This window comes from Sarcophilus harrisii, chromosome 3 (genome assembly GCF_902635505.1).
Source record: "Sarcophilus harrisii chromosome 3, mSarHar1.11, whole genome shotgun sequence".
In the NCBI taxonomy this organism is placed as follows: Eukaryota; Metazoa; Chordata; class Mammalia; order Dasyuromorphia; family Dasyuridae; genus Sarcophilus; species Sarcophilus harrisii.
This window is the reverse complement of record NC_045428.1, coordinates 255,041,707-255,063,342: the sequence shown is the minus strand read 5'-3', so window position 1 is coordinate 255,063,342 and position 21,636 is coordinate 255,041,707. Positions and strand designations below refer to the sequence as shown.

The 21,636-nt window shown below is 34.7% G+C and overlaps 1 protein-coding gene across 3 annotated transcripts in view; it reads left to right on the top strand.

Moving 5' to 3' along the window:
- Positions 1-18,239, top strand: part of SYTL5 (synaptotagmin like 5) — a 205,887-nt gene extending 187,648 nt beyond the window's left edge. For all 3 annotated transcript variants that reach the window (XM_031959435.1, XM_023498919.2, XM_031959434.1), the window contains 4 exons: positions 5,617-5,725; positions 7,871-8,006; positions 14,348-14,556; positions 15,905-18,239. In XM_031959435.1, the coding sequence (XP_031815295.1) occupies positions 5,617-5,725; positions 7,871-8,006; positions 14,348-14,556; positions 15,905-16,047 (597 nt within the window). In that variant the 3' untranslated portion in view covers positions 16,048-18,239. The remainder of the gene's footprint in view (positions 1-5,616; positions 5,726-7,870; positions 8,007-14,347; positions 14,557-15,904) is intronic.
- Positions 18,240-21,636: the final 3,397 nt, after the last annotated feature.

The following is a 21,636-nucleotide window of genomic DNA, read 5'->3' as shown; positions in this document are numbered from 1 at the left end:
ACAAGGAATCAGAATTAATAACAGTCAAGTTTTGGGAAACAGCTCTTCACAGTTGGAATGCCTGGAAGCCATAGAGTCTCATTGACTTAATCAGACTAAAGAAGAGACACTTAATATTGAGCCATTGTTATTAATAGATTGTATAGCATCTCCTGTGTAGTAGGCAGAAAAGGAAGGAAAATGCTGTATATTTTGGGAAGCACTGTATAACAGTCTATATTTCACTATAGAGTATGCATGTAACAATTATGGATCCCAGCTTCAACTCATTATCTCTAGGACAGACACACTATTTAGTTTTTAAAGAATGCTCTTGGTAAGGGAGATATTTGTGACCTTTCATGCATTCCCAAAAGGTACTCTTAAAAAACCAAAGACCAATTGGTTGCCAACCAATAGCAAGCTTCATTTTTACTTTTCTTTTATTACTTCTTCAGGCATAGAATGCAAGTAATTTGGTTCCAAGATTTAAAATAAAAGTACTTGCTACTACTGTGAAAAGTACTATAATGCTCATTTTTCTTAGTTTGGCCACTCTAATCTGTGTCTACTTCAGTTTCTTTAGTTATAAAATGAGAATAGTGATAGAGTCTACCTTTTAGGGTAGTTGTGAAGATAAAATGAAGATAATATTTATAAAATGCTTTGAAAATCTTAAGGTGTTATATAAATGCTAGTTAGAGATATTATTAATTTCATAACTACACAAGATATCAATTTAGCTCGTCCTATTATAGTATAAATGCCTGCATAGCATAGTTTGGCCTCATGCCTTTCAGAAAGCAAGTATTTCTCTGCACCATCATTCACAAAAAGAAAATGTTTTGAAATATGGTATTGTGGAGTGTGGCTTCTAATGTCCCTCCCTGAATGAGAGTTAATTTGGAAGTCAAATAGGGTAAAAATGATTCTGTCCAAGGGGCTAAGACTAAGGAAGAAGAAGGGTAAAGAATACTTTGTCTGAGGGTCAGAGTTATCAGACTACAAGCAGACTATAAGCAAATGTAATACAATATCTCAATTGTAACAAATTATGATTTTATGTGGTTTCAGCTATAACATAGTTATAGCTTCAGAAACTTCAGAAGAAGCATTATTTTATTGGTGGGGATAATCCTTCCGCAGATTCTATTCTATGATTTAGATTACAACCATAGTAAAAAAGTCTCATAAGTAATTGTAGCCAACAATATCAATTACCTAGTACCCTTTCTTTGGGTGATTAGTCTCTCTGGATTTAGCTTGAACTTTTCCCAGGAAAAAGAAACAAAGAGAAACCCTAGATAGATCTGAAATTCAAATTTTCCCAGATTGGTAGGACCTGACAGATTGTACTCTCTCTTGATTTTGATAACCCAGGTTCATTTCTGTTGTGAAACACTGGAGAACTTTTATGGAGGGATGTATATGTGTGTACATATACACACATATATATATGTATGTATATATACATATTATATAATACATAGGAAATATACAATAGATATATAATTTCCACGATGTAGCTATAGTTATATTATATATGATAATGTGTATTAAATAATATATACAGATAAATAATTAATTGTTGCTTTTTATGTTTTATTCTTCCTCTGTATAAAATGAAAAAGCAAAACAAAACACTCAAGAGCCCCTTGAAAATGTGTTAAAGAAATTTCATGGTACTGAGTGCTCTATTCAAAGTAGACATGTTTGATAATTTATGAATAGCACATGCACAGAAAGAGAAATTTTGATTCAATATAAGGAAAATCTCCCTAATACTTGAAATTGTCCCAAAATGAATAAATTGTCTTGGGAAGCAATTTTCAACATGAATTGTATAGGTATTTTTTGTCCAGAATGATAAAGAGGGAATTTATATTCAGGTACATGTTCTACTAGATCCCTTATACTTGTGAGAGTCATGAGGTTTCAAACGTGATCAGTCACCCACCACGATTGACACATTAAGAAAATGGGCCTTACTGAGAATTTCGTTGTCTTACCCAATGTTCACTTTGTAAATTATGTTTGTTGTATTATATATGGTCTGTGTGTGGAAGAAAAAAATATGTCCTATTCAAGTGGAGTATAATGAAAACTTTTTAGACAAGACAATGGGAGGACAGTGCATTCAAGGTTGGAAGACATAGAGTTGAGTTTCAACAGTGCTACTTATTACCTAAATTAAGCTAGACAGTTATCTAACCTTAATCTTCTAATAAGAGAATGTTATCAGACCAGATGAGCATTTCTAGCACTAATTCTTATCCTCTGAGCAAAGAAATGGATAAAATTCATTGAAACACTTTAATTTTGATGAAGTGGGCAATGATTCTGCAAGTATTGAACAATAAAACCTATGCTGATAAATCACAATTGTATAATCCAATACTTAAGTCTGATCTGAAGTTTCATCTATGCAAGACTTCTTCCAAGGGGCATTGATCAAATTCTACCTACCCCTTCTCACTTTGTGTTACTATTTTCTCTATGATCCTATTAATCCTTCCCAAAGTGCCTACCCAGCATGACAGAAACTTTTTTCTACATCTTTTGATCTGATTTGATCATCAGTTAGTCACCCAGATGTCCATTTGTTTGTTATCTCTTGATTTCATTACAAAACCAACCCACTTCTTTTTCTGATCATACTTTTGATAGATATTTTTGATATGATTTTGGTGTGTCAGTGGTCATTGGCTTTTCACTACATTTTATATATTCCCCTCTATATCCTTACTTTTTCTGTTGAGTGACCTTAATTTTAGGAACAGATGGAGTGCCAATATTCAGCCAAAGCATATCACTGGATGAAAATAAATTTTTAAAAGATGAATTTTTGTTTCAGGGAGAAGCATATAGAGTCACTGGAAGCAATGCTCATTTTCCTAAATGTAGTTCACCCCATTCTCTTTCTTCTGTCCAATTCTTAGTTCAGTTTATTACTATTAAGGACCATGCCTAAGTGTGAAGGGGCAGGTCAATTGTCCGAGAGCCCCCACAGGTGTGAATCCTGAAAGAATTGCAAATCAGCCTTTACTGACACAGATGTTGCTGGTGAATTGGGAATGAAATAAACTGGAGGCAAGAAGGAAGAGGAGAGAGATCAGAGAATACAATTGCCTCTCAGTCTCCTTGTATCATCCTCTCATGTGAAAGGATCTATTTGCTGGACAGAAGTAGATCCCCAGCAGCCACTAGCAAGTTGTTCCCGTAACATAGAACCCATCTGAATTATGCATATAAGATATTTGCGCTCAATGTCAACTCAACTGTGTGACATGGTCAGAATAGTAAATATACTTCATCAACTTGAGTTTTTCAGTGTGGATGGTTAGGCTAAGCTCTTCCGAGTAATTATGCATTTCACTTTTTTATTTTCAATTTTTTTTTCAATTAATGGAAATATACCTCTCTTTACCTCCCCCAGCCCCACTGAAACAGAAAGAAAAACAAAATCCTCATAACAAATTATATACTCAAGCATGACGAGTTCCTTCACTGGCTATGTATGAACCTCATTTAAGAGGTTTTGGAGTATTCAGAGGCTTGTTGCAATCAGTAAAATGTTATGTACAAATAAAATTACCTGAAGGACTTCACCATCATTAAATAATTCCTCTTCTGTTCAGATTGTGCTAGACATTTTTCATAATGGTGTCAAAAACATTTGGTGAGCATAAGTGACTCTCTTTGTTATGCTATATTTAATACTAATAATCAGGGTATCATCAAACAATAAAATCTCAGTTGCTGCTACATTTATTAAAAGATCTTGTTTCCACCTTCACAGTATTTCTCACATTGATCTCTTCCTTTCTATTCCTTTGGCTTCCACCAGATGTTATACTACATCATCTCTCACCTGGACTGTCTCAATAATGTTCTAATTAGTTTCCTTAACTTAGGCCTCTCCCTTTTCCAATATATATTGCACAAGGCTATCAAAGACCTCTATGCTTAGGATACATTTCCTTCCCACCTCTTAAAAACCTAATTTTCCTTCAAAAAGGAAGATTTTATATATCAGTACAACTCAAGAATTCACATTTTACATCAAGTCTATTTAATTTGTTAGTATCCCCCAAAAAACTTACCATTTATTTCTGAATATATTTTATTTATACACATGTATAGGAAAACAAAACTGTTTCAGCTAAAAAATAAGGTATTTGGAGGATTGTCTTTGAATCTCTGGTACCCAGCACAGAAGCTGGCACAAAGAAGGAACTTACTACATAATTAATTGATATTGCATAACCTTAACAAAGACACTATAGACATCTTATTTAAAGAGTCTTTAAGACAGCACTCTGCTTTACTATTACAAATACACATAGTAATCCTTTAATAAATATTTACTGATTGCACAATTAATTGATAAACATAGTAAGTAAGAACTTGTATTCTCTGAAACATTGAATAATTTGTACGATTATAAAGATGAGATCTGTACAATATTATGTAGAAAAAAATGACTGTATCCCTCTCCTATTGTTATCAAGGATATTTTTGATCATTCTTATAAAAATGTTGAAGAGATGCTAAAGTAGGCACATGAGTCAATAGTTATTGATCTCTTCATTGCCTCCTTCAGTAGCAATTTATGTTATATGATATTATCCCCTCTTACCCCCAAAACTCTTCTAGCTTAGCCTGCCTTAGAAATGAGTGAGGAAAATGGGCCTGGGGAGATTGTCAAAATCTAGCAACCTGTTAATTTAAAGAAAACATTTTAAAAAAAGAATTCTGCCTTTCTATCCCTATTTGTAGGAAATTCAAATATTTGCTTCAGGAAATGTAAGAGAATGAGGCTTAAGTATTCCCATTCAGCTTGAAGATCTGAACTGTCAACATTGTTTTTAATAATATCCTATAAGAGGCAGGAAATCTAGTCTAGAATAACCTTGAGGGCCTTTTTCTCTCCTGTCGCTTACATGGCTCAATCACAGGCAGATAGGACCTGGCTTTATAGAATAACACAGTCTTTCTACAAAACATCTTTCCACAAAGTTCCCATTTCTTTGGAGATAGTTTGCTTCATTAAATCTCTCAATTTTTGTTGTTTGTCATTAGAGGCAAAATAACTGAATAAGGAAGTGTTTTGCTCCAGCCAATCAGTTAGTCTACTAGTTCAGGCTCAGTATTAATACACAAGAAGACATTTGGCCATAAAGTATTTAGGAGAGAGAAGTTTATTTAACCATAGGAGAGAATCAATAAGGATACTACAATGTTATAAATTGATCAGGCTCCTCATTGTTTCTGCATATGTCACAGAAAAAATGTCTAATCGGTGAAAAATATTGACTCTCAAAGTATTAAAAATTCTACCATGCCTGAGAAGCCCCCATTCCTCATAAGGTTGATTTTTTTTATGCTTCAGATAATCAGAAAGCCATTCGAATGGCTCAAGGCCTAGTCTTCCAGAGCATTCAAGTCCCAGGGATGGTTGTCTTGCCCCTTTAAAAAGAAACTAATCTAACATGTAAAATAGATATCTGGCACTTACTCCCCCCCAGGGAGAATAACTATCATAATCAAGCCAAACATATCATAATTAGCCCACATAAGATGACAAGTGGAAAAGTGGAACTGAGAAACACTGAATTCCTTTTCTTTTTGTGTCAGGTGGAATTTGCTCCAGATATTGGTCTTCAATACAAAGGAGAGCTGACTGTGGTCTTACGCTATATTCCCCCTGAGAATAACCTAATGCTCCCCCTTGAACAGCTTCAAGGTAAGATCAAATTTGGTTACTTTCAGCATATATGCTATTTTCTGAAAGTGTAAGGACAAATTTGAAGGATTATTTCAAACTTTTTCTGCATCATTCTGATAAAATATCAGGATAATGAAGTAAGTATATTCATATGCAGAGGAGAGTTGAGGTTGATAATTTTTATGAGAAAAAGACAGACTTTTTAACTTGTTTGACCTTTTAAAAATGTATAGTGAATCTGACTTGATCATACTTGTGCTTCAGAATTAAAGTTTGGCAGCTACAAGTAGAATGATTTGGAGGTTTTAGCAAGAGAAGAGGCGGAGACTTGGTATCCAATTAGGAGAATATTGTAATAGTCAATGTGAGAAACGATGAGAGTCTGAAATATGATAATCACTGTACGAAAGAAATGTTAAGGTTGTAAAATCAGACAGCAATTAATTATATGTCAATTATGAAAATTGGAAAAAGTTCAGGATTTATGAATCTGTGATTCAAAGGATGGTCATGGCCTCATCATAAGCAGGAAAACTAAGAAAAAAAAAGAAGAATGGAAGGCAAATAATGAGTTCTATTTTAGATATGTTGAATTTGAGATATCTAGGAGACATATACTTGAAAATATCCAGTAGAGAGCTGATGATGCACTAATAGAATTCAGGAGAGAGAGTGGAGCTAATTATAAAAATCTGTTGAATCCATATGAGAGAAGAACTATAGAAAGAGAAGATGACCAAGAGCTATGGAATTCAACATGTCTAGAGAATGGAATCCATAAGATGATCCACCAAAGTAGAATGATGAAGAGGAACTACAGAGGAGAAAAACCAGCAGAGAACAGTCTCACAAAAGAAAAAAAAAGGAAAGAAAGGAAAAGGAGAGAGTCGAGGAGGAGGAGGTAGCCAACAATGCCAAATGCTGCAGAAAGTTAAAAAAACAAAAGAGGAAGAATAATGAGAAGTCATCTATATGTGATCATTGGTAATCTTAGAGTGGGAAATTTCAGTTCAATTATAAGGTAGGAGTCTATATGGGGAGAAGCTGAGAAAGGACTCTGGTTCTTTTTGTGTCTCCAACACTTAGCACAGTGTCTGGCACAGAGAAGACATTTAATAAGTGTTTATTGTTGAACCATTCAATAAAGATTGAGTTCTTTCCAGAATGGTTGGATCAGTTCACAACTCCAACAATGCATTAGTATCCCATTTTCCCCATTCTCACCACAAAAAAACCCATATTTTTCCCTTTTTTGTTTTATTAGCCATTTGATAGGTATGTCATGTTATCTCAGAGTTGCTGTAATTTGCATATTAATTTTTTAAATTATGTAGCAATTAATTCTAATTCTGCCTTTTGGAACAAGGTGGAATATCTCTGTGACATGATCTATTGAATATTTAAGGATGGCTGTTATTTCCATCAAGTTTTCTAGATGTTCCTATTTTCTATACTTTCATGCTATCCTCTAGTCTCAGGAAGGAATGTATCTGCTCATCCTTCATGGTAATTACTCTCCCATTTCTTTAATTCCAACCTTTCCTGCTTCCTCTTGGATTTTCATTATGGGATTATCATAGCCATCTCAAATATGAGGGTTAGTATGATTTAATGGAAAAAACCACTGGCCATGAAGTCAGAAGATTAGGATTTGAATTCTGGATTTATTTCTTACTATTTGTGTGAGCTTGGGAAAGCCCTTAATCTTTGTTTGCTCCAATTTCCTCATATAAAAAACTAGGAGCTTGAACTACATGATTTCTAAGGTCTCTTCCATTTTTAGATCATTTAATATTCCTTAATATGACATGAAGTGACAGAAACATTTTTGTTTCCATTTTCTTCAAACAAAAAGTCATAGGTTTTAGAAGCATTCTTTACTAAGCATAGAGATAATCCCTTCATATCTATCTGAATATGTACAAGGGTACAGATCCTTATGAGTTTAGATGTTAAATCCTGACATCGTTGCCTCCTTTGAATTCTCTCTTCCATTTCTATCAGGAACCATTAAGTATATTTTAAATAATTGTAATTTTGAAAAGTAAGATTTCAAATTCATGCAGCCACTTTGGGAGTTTCATTATTTTCACTAATCAGGATCTATCTATGTTCTTTTGCATTTTTGTAAAACATTTTTTCTTTTTTGGATGGTTGAAATAGGAAAAAAGAGCTATAAAAAGGGAAAGAAGAAAGAGGTTTCTTTGCCCTCTGGGGGACTATTAGAAGTACTGATCAAAGAAGCCAAAAATTTGACAGCAGTGAAGTCAGGAGGCACTTCAGACACTTTTGTAAAAGGGTAAGTTTAGTACATATTCTCTCTCTCTCTCTCTCTCTCTCTCTCTCTCTCTCTCTCTCTCTCTTTCTCCTTTTTCTTCTCTTCTCTTTCTGAATCTCTCTCATATCTCTCTCTCTACATATCTAATTTATATGAACTGTTATTTTATCCCCTCCTTTCAGATGTAAGTTCTACAAGGGCAGAAATTGTTTTTGCTTCTGCTCGTATTCCTGTCATCTAGCAAATGCACATAGTAAGCAAATGCTTGTTGATTATTGATTAATCCACTATATAAATGGAAAGAAGTGATCAGATGCAAGAAATGTTGTGGAAGTGTGGAAATAATGAGATTTGGCCAATGATTGTATTTGTGTGATGAGGGAGAATAAAGAGTTGAGGATAAAGTGAAGCTTTTGAGTTTATGAGATGAACAAAGATATGTCTTAGACTATAAATTGACCATACGTTATCCAGAATTTGTTTTGGTAAGACAGTTTCTTCATTGGGAGCTCCTTTAGCCAATGCAGTCATAGGACTGAGGAAAGACAGAAAGGAGAGATAACAAGTAACATGTAAATATAAATTTGAATATTAGACTGCATGTTTATAACTTCTACCTCATAAAGAACTAGTCTTTACTACTATAAAGAAATACTATATTTTATATCTCTTTTTTTTTGCAAAAAAAAAAAAAAGACTTGTTTATTCTGTTAGCAACATATTTCAATAGTGATCATCTTCAGTGAACTCAGAGCTAGCAGAATATTCCCATGGGATTGCATTTCATTACTGGGAGGAATAGGAAGAACGAATTTCTAAGCATAATGTGTTTTTATTACATTCAATGATCTTTTGATTCTGGCAATATGCAGTATGTATGTTCAGCATGTGTGCCCTAGAATGGGGCCTTTTCCATTGTTTTGTTCTGGGAAATATTATGGGGAAATAGAATGTGTAAAAGCCATCCCCAGACAGTCTGGCTCATTGTTTCCATAGAATTCCTCTCAGGACCAATGGAGACTTGTAAAGAATTGCAAAGACTTCCAAGAAAGCAGTCAGCACAAAATTCCATGACACCCTCTTACAGTAATTCACTCATTTTAAGCCTAGGGATCAATATATACTGGCCTTTATGGTCCAATACAGGTTTTAGTAAGTTTTTCTTAAATGAAAACTTAAGATCCTAGTCACAATTTCCCATCAATGAGGAAAATTCCTAACATTTAGACAGATTTTGGACCCTGTGCTTAATTTTACATTCATATCTAACTTGAGCTAACCCTTGACATTTCTGTGCTCAAAGTTACAGGAAACATTTGGATAAAGAAGCAGCACTTTATATTATAATGACTATGGATCGAAAGGCATCAGGAAGAAAGGAAGGAAAAGAACTGGCCTTTTTGGGGTGGGATTTCATTCAGCCCAAATCTGCTCTGAGGAGTCTGTGATAGTGACTCTCTCTTAGATAACTCCTTTCTCTGCCACAGTTCAGTCCTCTCTTTGTTCTTGAAGGGTGGGTTGAAATGTAATAACTGTTCCATCTTCTTAAATGAATGTAGTTCCAAATATCTTGGTATTTATAATTAACCTCTGTGACTAAGTTGCCTCAACCTATCTGAACAATTCTTGTGTAATGTCACTAAAAGTCAGAAGAATTTTTTTTCCAGACATAGTCTAAAGTATAACAATTTCAATATGTTGCTGAAGTAGAAGTGAAGATAGGTTGACATTACTAGCCTAGGAGGCAAGAGTATCTGAAGGGATGTCCCCTTGTTTATTGAAGTCTCTAGAAATGAAGATACGGTTGGGTTGAGGAGAAATATAAATCACAAACTGAACTCTGAAGAAAAATGAACAATGCATAGCTCAAGAAAAAGCAGGATTTGGATAGAATAAATTCCAAAGGAGGAGACTTCTTAAACAAACTGGTCAAGGTGAAAAGGATCCAGAAATAACAGTGGGGAGCGTTAAATATGCCAATGATTCTACCTCATCCAGAATCTCAGGAAATATGAGGGATGCTTAGTTTTGGAGAGGAGAATAAGGAATAAGCTGTCTTCAAGAGAGAGCCAGGTTTCAGCTAATGGTGACATCTGTAAATTAACAGCAAAACAATAGTTGCAGAGAATCTAGTGGGAAAGGAAAGAGAGCATTGGAGAGGAGGGGCGAACAAAACAGGCCAAAAAGTGGGGAAAAAAATGGATTTTGCCTTCAAGATGGAGGCTTCAAATTGGAGGGATTAGAGCAGGGAGGTCAAACTCATACAAGGTGCCTGAAAAGTTACTGAGCGCAGCCAGAACCAGATTAAAACATAGTTAGGAGATGTTTAACAAAATAAACTAAAAACAGTACAAGAGATGCTCTTAATTTGTGGTTTTCCAAACCAATATGTGGAACTCAGAGATCCATTCTAATTTGAGTTTGACATGGCTAGAGAAGGTCATGAGGCAGAAACATGTCAACTATGTGACTGAGTAATAGGAAATAGAAGTTTATAGACTAAATCTGTTATAATTATTGTTGATATGAATGAGCTTTAAGGTATTTTGCCAAAGGAAGAGAAGACTCCTGAGTTGAAAGATTCTTCTTCAATCTTCTTCTCCAGAAATGGCCCCCTCATATACTCTTATTTGATCTGAATAGTGGAGTTAATTATGGGTAGAATTTGTTTGAGTCCTTTAAAGCTAGTTAAGTGCCATGGACTTAAAAGAAAAAGCCTGGTGATCTCAAAGAATCTGCAATACTTTCACCGGCTCCAATGCTAGTCATAAGATTATTGAAGTATCAGTCTCAGGGAATATCACAGCAGTAATAATAAAATAATAACCACAACTTTACTATTTATACAGGATAAAACTTGAACTTAAAGACTTACATGATACTTTCCTCACAGCCCTGAGTCATATATTACATGCATTTTTATCACCAGTTTTCATAAGGGGAATTCAATTCAATAATCCTCTTTCTAGGAAGTCAATCAAGTAAGCAAAGTACCATCAGTGCTAGTCTACAGAGATATAAAAATAAAAATAATGTATTTCCTGCCCTCAAGAAGCTTAAATTATGATTAGAAACTCCTGGTTAATTCAGCCAGGATACGCTATGCTAAACCCTATATAACTTGAGTCCAATCTATTTTTAAAGCTATTGTAGGAAAGAAAAAATATCTAATCTCCATGGTTCATACATTACACAGGGTATATTAAAAGTTTTTGTTGTTCAGTCATATCTGATTCTTTATGACCCTATCTGGAATTCTCTTGGCAAAGATATTGGAGTGATTTGCCATTTTCTTCTCCAGCTCATGTTATAGATGAGGAATTGAAGTAAACAGGGTAAAGTGACTTGTCCAGAATCACAGAGCTAGTGCTGAGGCAATTGGGGTTAAATGACTTGCCCAGGGTCACACAGCTGGGAAGTGTTAAGTGTCTGAGATCATATTTGAACTCAGGTCCTCCTGACTTCAGGGCTGGTTGCTCTATCCACTGTACCACCTAGCTGCCCCAATTTATGTATTTTTGATTACAGGTTTGGCACTGTATCTACTGTGCCACCTAGAGTCAGCTAATTAGCTTTTAATTTCATTTACCTGTTAATTTTTTAAACAGCTACTGTTAAAGCTGAAAAATACACTAAGATGAGTGTGTTTATACACATGTATATATATATATATATGGATATATATATGGATATGGATATATTTGTATTACACAGATTATATTATATATCTGTATATCAATACATATTTCATATATGCATGTATATTTTCATCATGCTATTAACTGAGATTGCAATTCAAATATGCAATCCTATCAAATTAATCTCATCCATTAAGAAGTTTCATTGTTTGAGGCCCCAAGGGCTTCCTTTTTGGAAATCAGACCTAAATAAGACCTGTATTCTACTGTTTCTCAGGTGTATGTGTAGGAGAGTGGGGAAGATTAGGGGAAAAAAGAAGATTTAAACTTTTTTCCTCTAGTTAATGTAGGGAATTTAGATCCATAAACACCTTCTCATGGAAGTGAAACATTTTTCCCTTTGTTCTGTGTGAGCCAGAATCTTCTCACAGTAGCTTTGCTACAAATGTGAAAGAACTAGAATTAAAACATATGTGCTAAAATATAGGAACTTAACTCAAGACACAGAATGGAAAGTTCTTGGCAACAAGATGAGATTGAAATGGTATGTATCTTTCTATATTGAATTTGTATACTCCCAATTGGCACCTAGTTACTGGGTATAAGAACATCTTCTGTACCTGGAAGGCTTAACACACTTTGCTCCCAGAGGGGATTTATCAATCTATATCAGGGACTGAATTCTATTCTCAGCTGTATAAATGAATCTTTCCATGGCTATGTTCAAAAGAATAAAATAAAATAACTGCCAGAAATAATCTGAAATAAACCTGAATCACAACAAAAAGGTAACATTCAGAATAAACCAAGCTATTCCCTGTCCTTGATCCTCACTACAGTGTTATGAGAACGCTATCAACAAAGCTATCTCAGAACATATCCTTAATTTCTATGGAGTTGACATTGAAGAAGATATTTTAACATTTGCTTTGCTACCATACTCATAACAATCAAAGAACTTTTCTATCTGACTTGCAGCTGAAAACTTCCATACATGTTGCCTTTTCCCTTACAATGCAAGTTTCTTAAAATCAAGACTATTTGATTTTCTTTTTGTAATCTCAGTAATTAGCATAGTGCTTTACACAAAGTATGGGCCACTAGATTGCTGAGAGGATAGAGGATTGGGCTTGGAGTCAAATCTAGCCTCAGACACTTTCTACTTGTGTGACCATGGGCAATTCACTTAACCCAGTAAAATGAACTAGAGAAAGGAAATGGGGAAGCAGGGCCAGGATGGAAGAGGTAAAGGCAGGGACTCCCTGAGGTCTTCCCGAATAACTCCAAATTCCTTTAAATAATGACTATAAACAAATTTTAGAGCATCAGAATACACAAAAAGATAAGAGTGAAACAAGTTTCCAGTCAAAGACAACTTAGAAGGTCAGCAGGAAAGGTCTGTGGCACCAGGGAGGGAGTCCTATACACATTTCCTGGGCAAGGTGTGCCAGCACAGCAGGACCTATGAGTCTGGACCTCAGCCCTGGCCATCAATGCTATCCATACCCAGAGAAAGAATTGATTATGTCTGAATACAGATTGAAACATACTCTTTTATTTTATTTTATTTTTCTTGAAGGTTTCTCTTTTTTTGGAGGGGGAGGAACCTATGTTTTCTTTCACAATATGTCTTCTATGGAAATGTTTTGCGTAACTTCACATGTGCATTCTTAAAAGGGATGGGGTTGAGAAGGAAGGGAGAGAATCTGGTGCTCAAAATTTTAAAAACAAATGTAAAAATATCTTTCATGTAGCTGAGGAAGAATAAAAATTTTAAATTTAAAAAAAAGAAAGGAAATAGCAAATCACTCCAGTATCTTTGCAAAGGACACCCCAAATGGGGTCACAAAGAGTTGGACAGGATTGAACAATTGCAGAAAAGTAAATGCTTAATATATATTTTATTCATTCATTTGGTGGGCAAGCCTATATCCTCCTTAAAGAGGATAACTTTAACTTGATTAACTTGATCAAGGAACTTTTCTGATCAATTGTTTACAAATATAAAGAGTGCCCTCTTTTAGGTAAGGAAATTTAATTCAAGAGTCATCCCACCCATCCTGTCAAATCTGAGCTTTGTTCTGTGGTAGAGAAAGAGATAGGGAATGTTTCCCATCGAGACATTATGGAAAAGGCCTAAACATCTCCTGCAGCATATCAATTTGATTAAATTTTAAAATTTTGTGATACATAAATAATAAAGAAAATTATTCTTACTTAAAAAAAAGAGCCAATAAAATTTTTATAACTAGTTAGCCTTAGCAGTTAAGCTAATTTAAAAGAATGTTGGGTTTTAAATAAAAAGAAAAAAAGAGAGAGAGCATAACCTTTTATTGTGTGGAATGTATTAGAGACCCACAAAATAAAATCTGGTACAACCTAACTATCTTTATTAGTTTAATTATCAGTGTTTCCATTCTTAATGGAAGTAATGGATGGGAGCAAGGTTAAACAGGGGGGAAAAAGGACATTTATTACCTACCTATCCCTCCCCAAGAAATAAGCCATTCTGCCAGTGAAAGTCCAAAGTAAACTCCTCATTTAGAGATCAAAGACTAGGTAAACATTGGAACAGGATTGAGCAAACATGAAAGAGATAATTAGTATGGGAATTCCAAATGACTGAAGGCATATGGAATCCTCTCTCATCTGGCTGATTTTGTGATTTGTTTTTTGGTGTTTTTATTTTATTTTGTTTTGTTTTGTTTTGTTTTTATCTTCTAGGTACCTACTTCCGGATATCACTAAAGCCACCAAGCACAAAACCCCAGTAATCAAAAAGAACGTTAATCCCCAGTGGAATCATACTTTTCTATTCAGTGGCCTGAATCCCCAAGATATAAAGAATGTTTGCCTAGAATTGACAGTCTGGGACAAAGAGGCTCTCACCAGTAACATATTTCTTGGCGGTGTTCGACTAAACTCTGGCAGTGGTAGGTGACTGGTTAGGAATGGCCAATTTCCTTATTCTGCAACATGAGTTGGTATAGAATGGTGGATTGGTTGTCAATACTATTAAGAAAGCTCTCTCCAAATTCTCTAATGGAAAACTTTGTCTTTGCTTGCTAATGCTGAAAATTGTCTTGGGTCAGCATAGAGGGAAAATATGGGGATAGAAGGAGTGACTGGAGAGCATAGGTGAAACTATGCACTAAAAACTAGCCCACCTATTTTCATGCTAAGGAGGATGGCAAGAAGATGCTAACTAACTTCATCAGACGGAAGTAACCATGGTATGTAAAGGAACAAAACTTAAACTTTGCTTCTTACTGAGCTATATATGTTATCAACCAGATCTCTCTGGTGATGTGTAAAAGAAAGGGTAGGAACAAGAGGTCAGGGAAAGAGATGGTAATGGAGAGTAGGGAAGCAGGAGAAATTAGGAAAGATTTGCTAAATATTTGTTCTTAATCTCTATTTGTATGTTTTGTGACTGTGCGGTACCAATAGTAAAAGGACTAAATTCAATAATTTTGGACTTAGACTTAAGTTTGAATGGTTATGTATGACTGTTTAGTTCACAATCTCCCAGGGTAATTTTAATCAGAGGCTTTGGAGTTAAATCCCATCTGACATTACCTATGTGACTCTGAATAAATCACTTAACCTTTCAATAGCCTAGTCTCCTCATTTAAGACTCAATAACTTCTTAAGGTTCTCTAATTCTTTGAGAGATAATCCTTTAAGAGAATTTATATATGGGTAATGGGATCTTTGTCAGTTATATGTGTGATTTATCACTACATTGTTGCCATATCTGAATACAGGTTATGCCCTCAAAAAGTTAAGAAAAAGTCAGAACTAAGAATATGCAGGTGTTGAATAGAAACTTTACCTATTTCTAGATCCCATTATCCTTTCAAAGAAACAATGTAGAGCAAAATTTTTTAAATGGTGGATCTCATATAGGGTAGCATAGCTGAATGTGGGCATCATGATGATTTATAATCAGTAAATGTTTGATTTTATGCATATTTTATAAACCTATACACCCAAAGTCACATATAAATTTCTTGGGCAAAAAGGGATCGCAAATAGAAAAAGTTTAAGAAGCCCTGAAGCACAAATTGTAAATTTTGCCATGTGAACAACCATACACTATGGGGTCGATGATGATACAAGTGCATTGGAAGGAAAAAATATTTCTTATAAAGTTATCTCAAATGGATTAAAAAGAGGTATTAAAAGTAGCAAAAAGCAATGAGAAGACTTGTATTCTGGCAAGGAAGACCTTTAGACTGCTTGATAAATTTCCCACTGGTACACTTTTCCATTTTTCAGGTATGAGTCATGGGAAGGAGGTGGATTGGATGGATTCTCAGGGTGAAGAACAGAACCTGTGGCAGAAGATGGCAAACAGTCCCGGTGATTCTGTAGAAGGGGTACTGATGCTGAGATCCAGCATGGGAAAACGTAGACTCTAAGAGGAGATTGGTTCTGCCCAAGGTTGAGTCTTCAGCTGCCAGCCTGGCATCTCTGGTTTCTTAGTCTCCTGAAAATACCACGCCTGATTCCAGCCATTTCATTTCACACTGATATTTTGCACTTATGGATATTGGGAGAGACAAGGAAAGACTTCCATGTCCTAAATGTTTGGATGTTTTTGTTGTATGACTTACACAGCCCATGTATCTAAATGTGCCTGAGCCATCATTGTTTTCATTTACTGTTCAGCAAGTACCCTCTTTTCATCCTATATTGTTAAAGAACAATTCATCCTTGGATTTCATACACTGAGAAGTTCAAGAGAAATGGTATAAGTTCACATGAGATTAGGGTACAGATATCAGGTTCCCATCCTTTCCTGATAAAGATCTAATCTTGGTTTCCTCCAAATCTTAGGATAACCTAGGGGTGGAAAGGCAAAGGCCACTGAGTTTAATAGGCATGATTTTTATAGAAGAAACTATTGACCATCTTCCCTTCTCTACTTGGAGTCCCCATGAAGTGAAAGAAAGGCTGGCAATCCTTAAAAGGCTTAAGCTGGTAGGTTGTGATGACCTATTAGTGACTCCTGGCATAAATATATCTGTCATCTATACTAACTTCAAAGAAGCCTAACATTCTACCCTATCTAGAGGGTTTTGCCCTTTTGTTTACATTCGCTTTCTGGCAGTGACTTCCTTATTAAATGAAGAATTTTCAGTACCTGCTTTATAGAAAAAACACAGGTATTTACCATAGTCCCGTCCACCTCTTTCAGAATTCTAGAAAATGTGAATGTTCCCCAAAAGACAGATCCTATCAGGCTAATATGGATTGATCAGATATCAAAGATAAATGTGTTATGGAGCTTTAGAGCATGCAGTGACTTCTATGACCTTCTAGTCCATTTTACAGATGAATAATTCAGAGAAATGAAACACAGTAAGGCAGAGGCAGAAGAGGGACCAGAACCCAGGGATCCTGGGACAGAGAACAGTTCAGAGCTTTCCCCTCTATACCAAATAGAATGACAGCACGATTCCCAGGAGGTACTAAGGGTAGGACACCAAGGAGATAGGCGGGTGAGTCTGGTTGTTTGAATTCTCAACAGACATGAATACTGATATATTCAGGAATCTTCACCTGCCTCCACTTGTCACCTTGACATTCAACACTATCTAAGTGTTAAAGGGCACCTTCATTTTGTCTTCATTTTCCAGCATTTACACATTATGGCTGACACATAGTAGATAATAAATAAATACATGTTGATTGTTTGATTAATTTGTACAAGTTGGGGAGGGAGGATGGATGGGGAAGGAAATAAGCATTTGTTAAGTGCTGACAGTGTGCCAAGCATTGTGCTAAGCATTTTATAAATATTGTTTCATTTAAGCCTCACACCGACCCCAGGAAATATTATAAAATCTTTCCCAGATACAATGTTAGCAAAAGCAATGTTTATATAAAGAAAAATAACTGAATTAAACATCAGCAAAGCAGGAGTTAGACGCACTTCTGTCCAGCTTCAAGACATTCTTTTCCTTCAGTTTGCTTAGCTACATTATGGGGAGAATAATACCTACCCTTCCTTTGTTGGCTGCTGAGGATTATTAAGGTGCTTTAAAAAACAGAGGTCATGCTGTGCATGTAAGATTGTGTTATTAGTAAGTGCATAGTTTGATAAAGGCTAGACTGATTATCAGACCCACTCCAGAAACTTATTTATCTTTCATGTTCCTGATTCAGTCTTGAGAATTTAAGAAAGTGACTTATAGTATTTATAATACTAAGGTCTTGAACAGCACCATCAAAGGTCATATCTCTTGCTTCTGGAAGACAGAAGCCAGATTCTCCAACCTAATTTTATTTATTGGGTTTTCTAGTTAGCTCACATCCCTACTTCTTCATTAAAACAAAACATTACAAAGGAAATCCATTCATTAATTTTCATATAATGAAGAGTGATAAAGATGAGCTGCCTGCAGATTTGATTAAAGTCATATAGTTTTTACTTGAATTTTTAGAATAATGTAAAGCCTGATAGTTGGTAAACTTTATAAATAGAAACTATCTTATTTTATAGAGATAAGAGACTGCTGGGTGGCTTAATGAATAGAGAACTAGGCCTAAAGTCAGGTGGACCTAATCTGAATTCAAATTTGGACTCAGATACTTACTAGTGGTGTGAACTTAGGTAAGTCATTTTACATCTGCCTTAATCCACTAGAAAAGGAATTGACAAAGCATTCCAGCATCTTTGCCAAGAAAACTCCATGAACATGGGGTCATGAAGAGTTAGACATGACTGAACAACAACATAGAGATAAAAAGGTGATCACTGTGAGATGCATGTGTAAATATTACTTTCTCTACTTCTCATACCTATTTAACAAGTGAGCAAGGGACTTTAAAACTTAAACTAAGCCTACAAGAAAGCCTTGTGAGTAATCAGCCATAGCCATAACTGGAGACGTTTCTGTATTTTGACATTTATAAAATCTCACCCACTAGATTTCTCTGTGACATGAAAATGGGACATTTTAAAATTAATAATATATTAATGCCTACATTCAAGCAGTACTAGGCACTATGAATACAACCAAAAGTGAGTCTCCAGGGACTTGGGAGAGACAAAGGAGGACCAGAATCACATTGTATCAGAGAAGAGAAGGAATTTAGTCATCTAATTGAATTCCCTCATTTTACAGATGAAGATAGTGGAATCAGTAATTTGTCTTAATAATGCAAGATTCAAACACAGATATTCTGTTACTTCAGTGACTCAAGGTGCCTTCCATTGGGCTCTATTTTTTGGAAGTAATTGACAGATTGATCTTCAGGTCTATGGTACTCTACATGATTCCCAAATATTTTTAAAGGCAATGCTGTAGAAAGCAGACAAATATAAAGAAGAGAAATAACCTTTATTCAAAGGATATTAGATTAGCTATGAAAGGCAATGTGACATAGTGGAAAGAGAGCCAGTTTGGGAATAGGGAAGAGCTGAGATAAAGGTCTGCTTGTGACAGTTACTGGCTCTGTGACCCTAGGTATATCATGTGAGCTGTCAGTGATACAATTTATTTTTTTTTTTTGGTGAGACGATTGAGTATAAGTGATTTGCGCAGGGTCACACAAAAGTGTCTGAGGCTAGATTTGAACTCAGATCCCTCCTAACTTCAGGTACTCTATCCACTGAGCCATCTAGCTTTCCTGATATTGGCAGTTTTTTTTTAAGACCACAGGCCATAAATCAATGGCTGATCTGGACAAAAGTTCCTAAACCATTAAAAATCACAGGTCCAGATAACCCCACCCCAACCCCTAAACTAGATTTTGAACCTAAATCTTTTATCTGTTCTTACTCTTTGACCAGGCTTTCTGGAAGACAGACCATAGCATCTAATGTTGAAAGATACCCCAGAAGCCATTTAGTTCAAATCTCTAGTTTAACAGATGAAGAAACTAAAGTGACATGTCCATGATGATATAGGTAATTAGCATTAGAGGGAAAAAAATTTCAATCCAGGTCTTCTCATTCCCCATGTACTGTGTTACCAGGCTACCCTCTCTGTAAGTTGCTGTAAGATCAGATGACATCTGACATTTTCATGGGCAAAATCTAAATAAGCTTCATAATATAGGCCATCAGACTCCTAGAAGTCAAATTATAGCAGAGATACCTTGAAGCTAGTTTTGAAATTGTGTACTAATTTTTTCTCCCCTTTCATATTGAATCAATCAAACAGTGAGCAAGCATTTATGAATCAGACATATCTAGTGAGGAGCAGTTAGGTTAAAAGGGATGTTGTAAGACTTAAAAATATTTTTTCAAATAATCTTTCTGATAACTTAGAAGCACTTTATTATACTTGTAAGCCTTGCTTTTAAAAGAAGGCAGTATTTCACAACTTATGCTATTTCTGTTATTTAAATCATCCCTTTGAATTTCATGTTCTCATAAACATTAAAAACACATTTTTAAAAAAATCAAATTTGATCCCTTCAAACTTGTTTTCCATTAAAAAAAAACCCAACATATGAAATGTGTGATTCACCAATTCTTAATTGCTGTTTGACTAAATGAATAAATCTTAAGTCTGATTCATTTATAGTAATGTTAGATTTTGGCCAAAACATCTAGGTCAAGACATTCTGGCTACAGTTTTGGTTTTGATGGTAAAGGGGAAGACCATAAAACAAATAAAAGTGGTCTTCAGTTTTAAGTGCAACATGCTCCTGGAGCCTGCATGTGAAAACACAGTGTCTTAAGCAAATGTACATTTTGTCAGTAAACAACTTATGAACATGAATCTTTGAAAAGTGCATTCTGCATGTATAGGCTACATGTGAATGCTATGAGAAGGAAAGGTGGCCATGCATGAGAGAACCCTGACTTTTGAACAGGTTAAACTTTGTGGGTATGAAGAAGTAATCACAATTGAGCATTTGTTAAACTACAAATTTTAACCTTAGTCGTCACTGAAATTTATTATTGTGTTTGATCTAGTCATGATTCATTTTAGTGAAAATTTTTCACTTAATGAAAGGGCAAATATGACAGACATACCTGAAAAAATCTAGTTATACAAATTATTTTTTCTAAATATTATTTTGATTCTGTAGCATGAAGAAAGCCATAATCCCTCTATCTGTCTCAGTCCTCTGTCTTTACTTGATGGACATTTACTTCCCCAAGAACATAAAAGTTGTTTTATGTTTTAAGGAAGAATACTGTTTGGATGAATAACTTATCTTAAAGGTGCAAACATAGAAAAGTCTAGCTAGAAATCCATAAACACAAAAAGGTTAAGAAATTACAATGACTGGGTTCCAGTAACATGGAATAGAGAGAGATTTTGAGAAAACTTAACAGCTCAATAGCTCTCTCTCAAATAACTGTAGAAATGATACATATGTACATATATAGAAAGAGGAAAAGAAAATTAAAAAAATAAATAGGGAAAGTAACAAAGAAATAAACCAAAGAAATATAAATATTGTGCAACAACAGAGACAAAAGCAAAGATTCAAGATGGAAAATAGAATTTATTAATATTAACAGTGGTCTATAAAAAGCTAAAATTATTTAAATAATTTAATATAATTAATAGGAACACTTAAGTAAAGAAAAATAAAATTGCAAATAATAAAATTTTATACCTTAAAATATATTAATTGATATAAATTAAACAATGGATTAAATAATATAATTAATTTTATTCCAGGATTGACTGGTCAAAGACATACAAACAAACAAACAAAAAAGCTCAAAAACTAACCAATTAGTAAAATCCTTAAAAGCTTCATAATAAGCAAGATGATAAATCTTGATGACAGGTTTGAAGAAAAAAGTATCAGAACTAGTAGAATCACAACACAAATTTCCACTGACCCACTTTATTTTAGAAAATAACATATAACAAATTCTACAGATTGACTCTAATTAAAGGATAGAATGCAGAATGACTCAATTCAAAGAACACTATCAAAGCAGAACCTGACAACTTACACAGAAATTTTATCAAACTCTGAGACTTCAACAACAAAAAGATGATTTTTACAGAGAATGGAGAAGAAAAAAA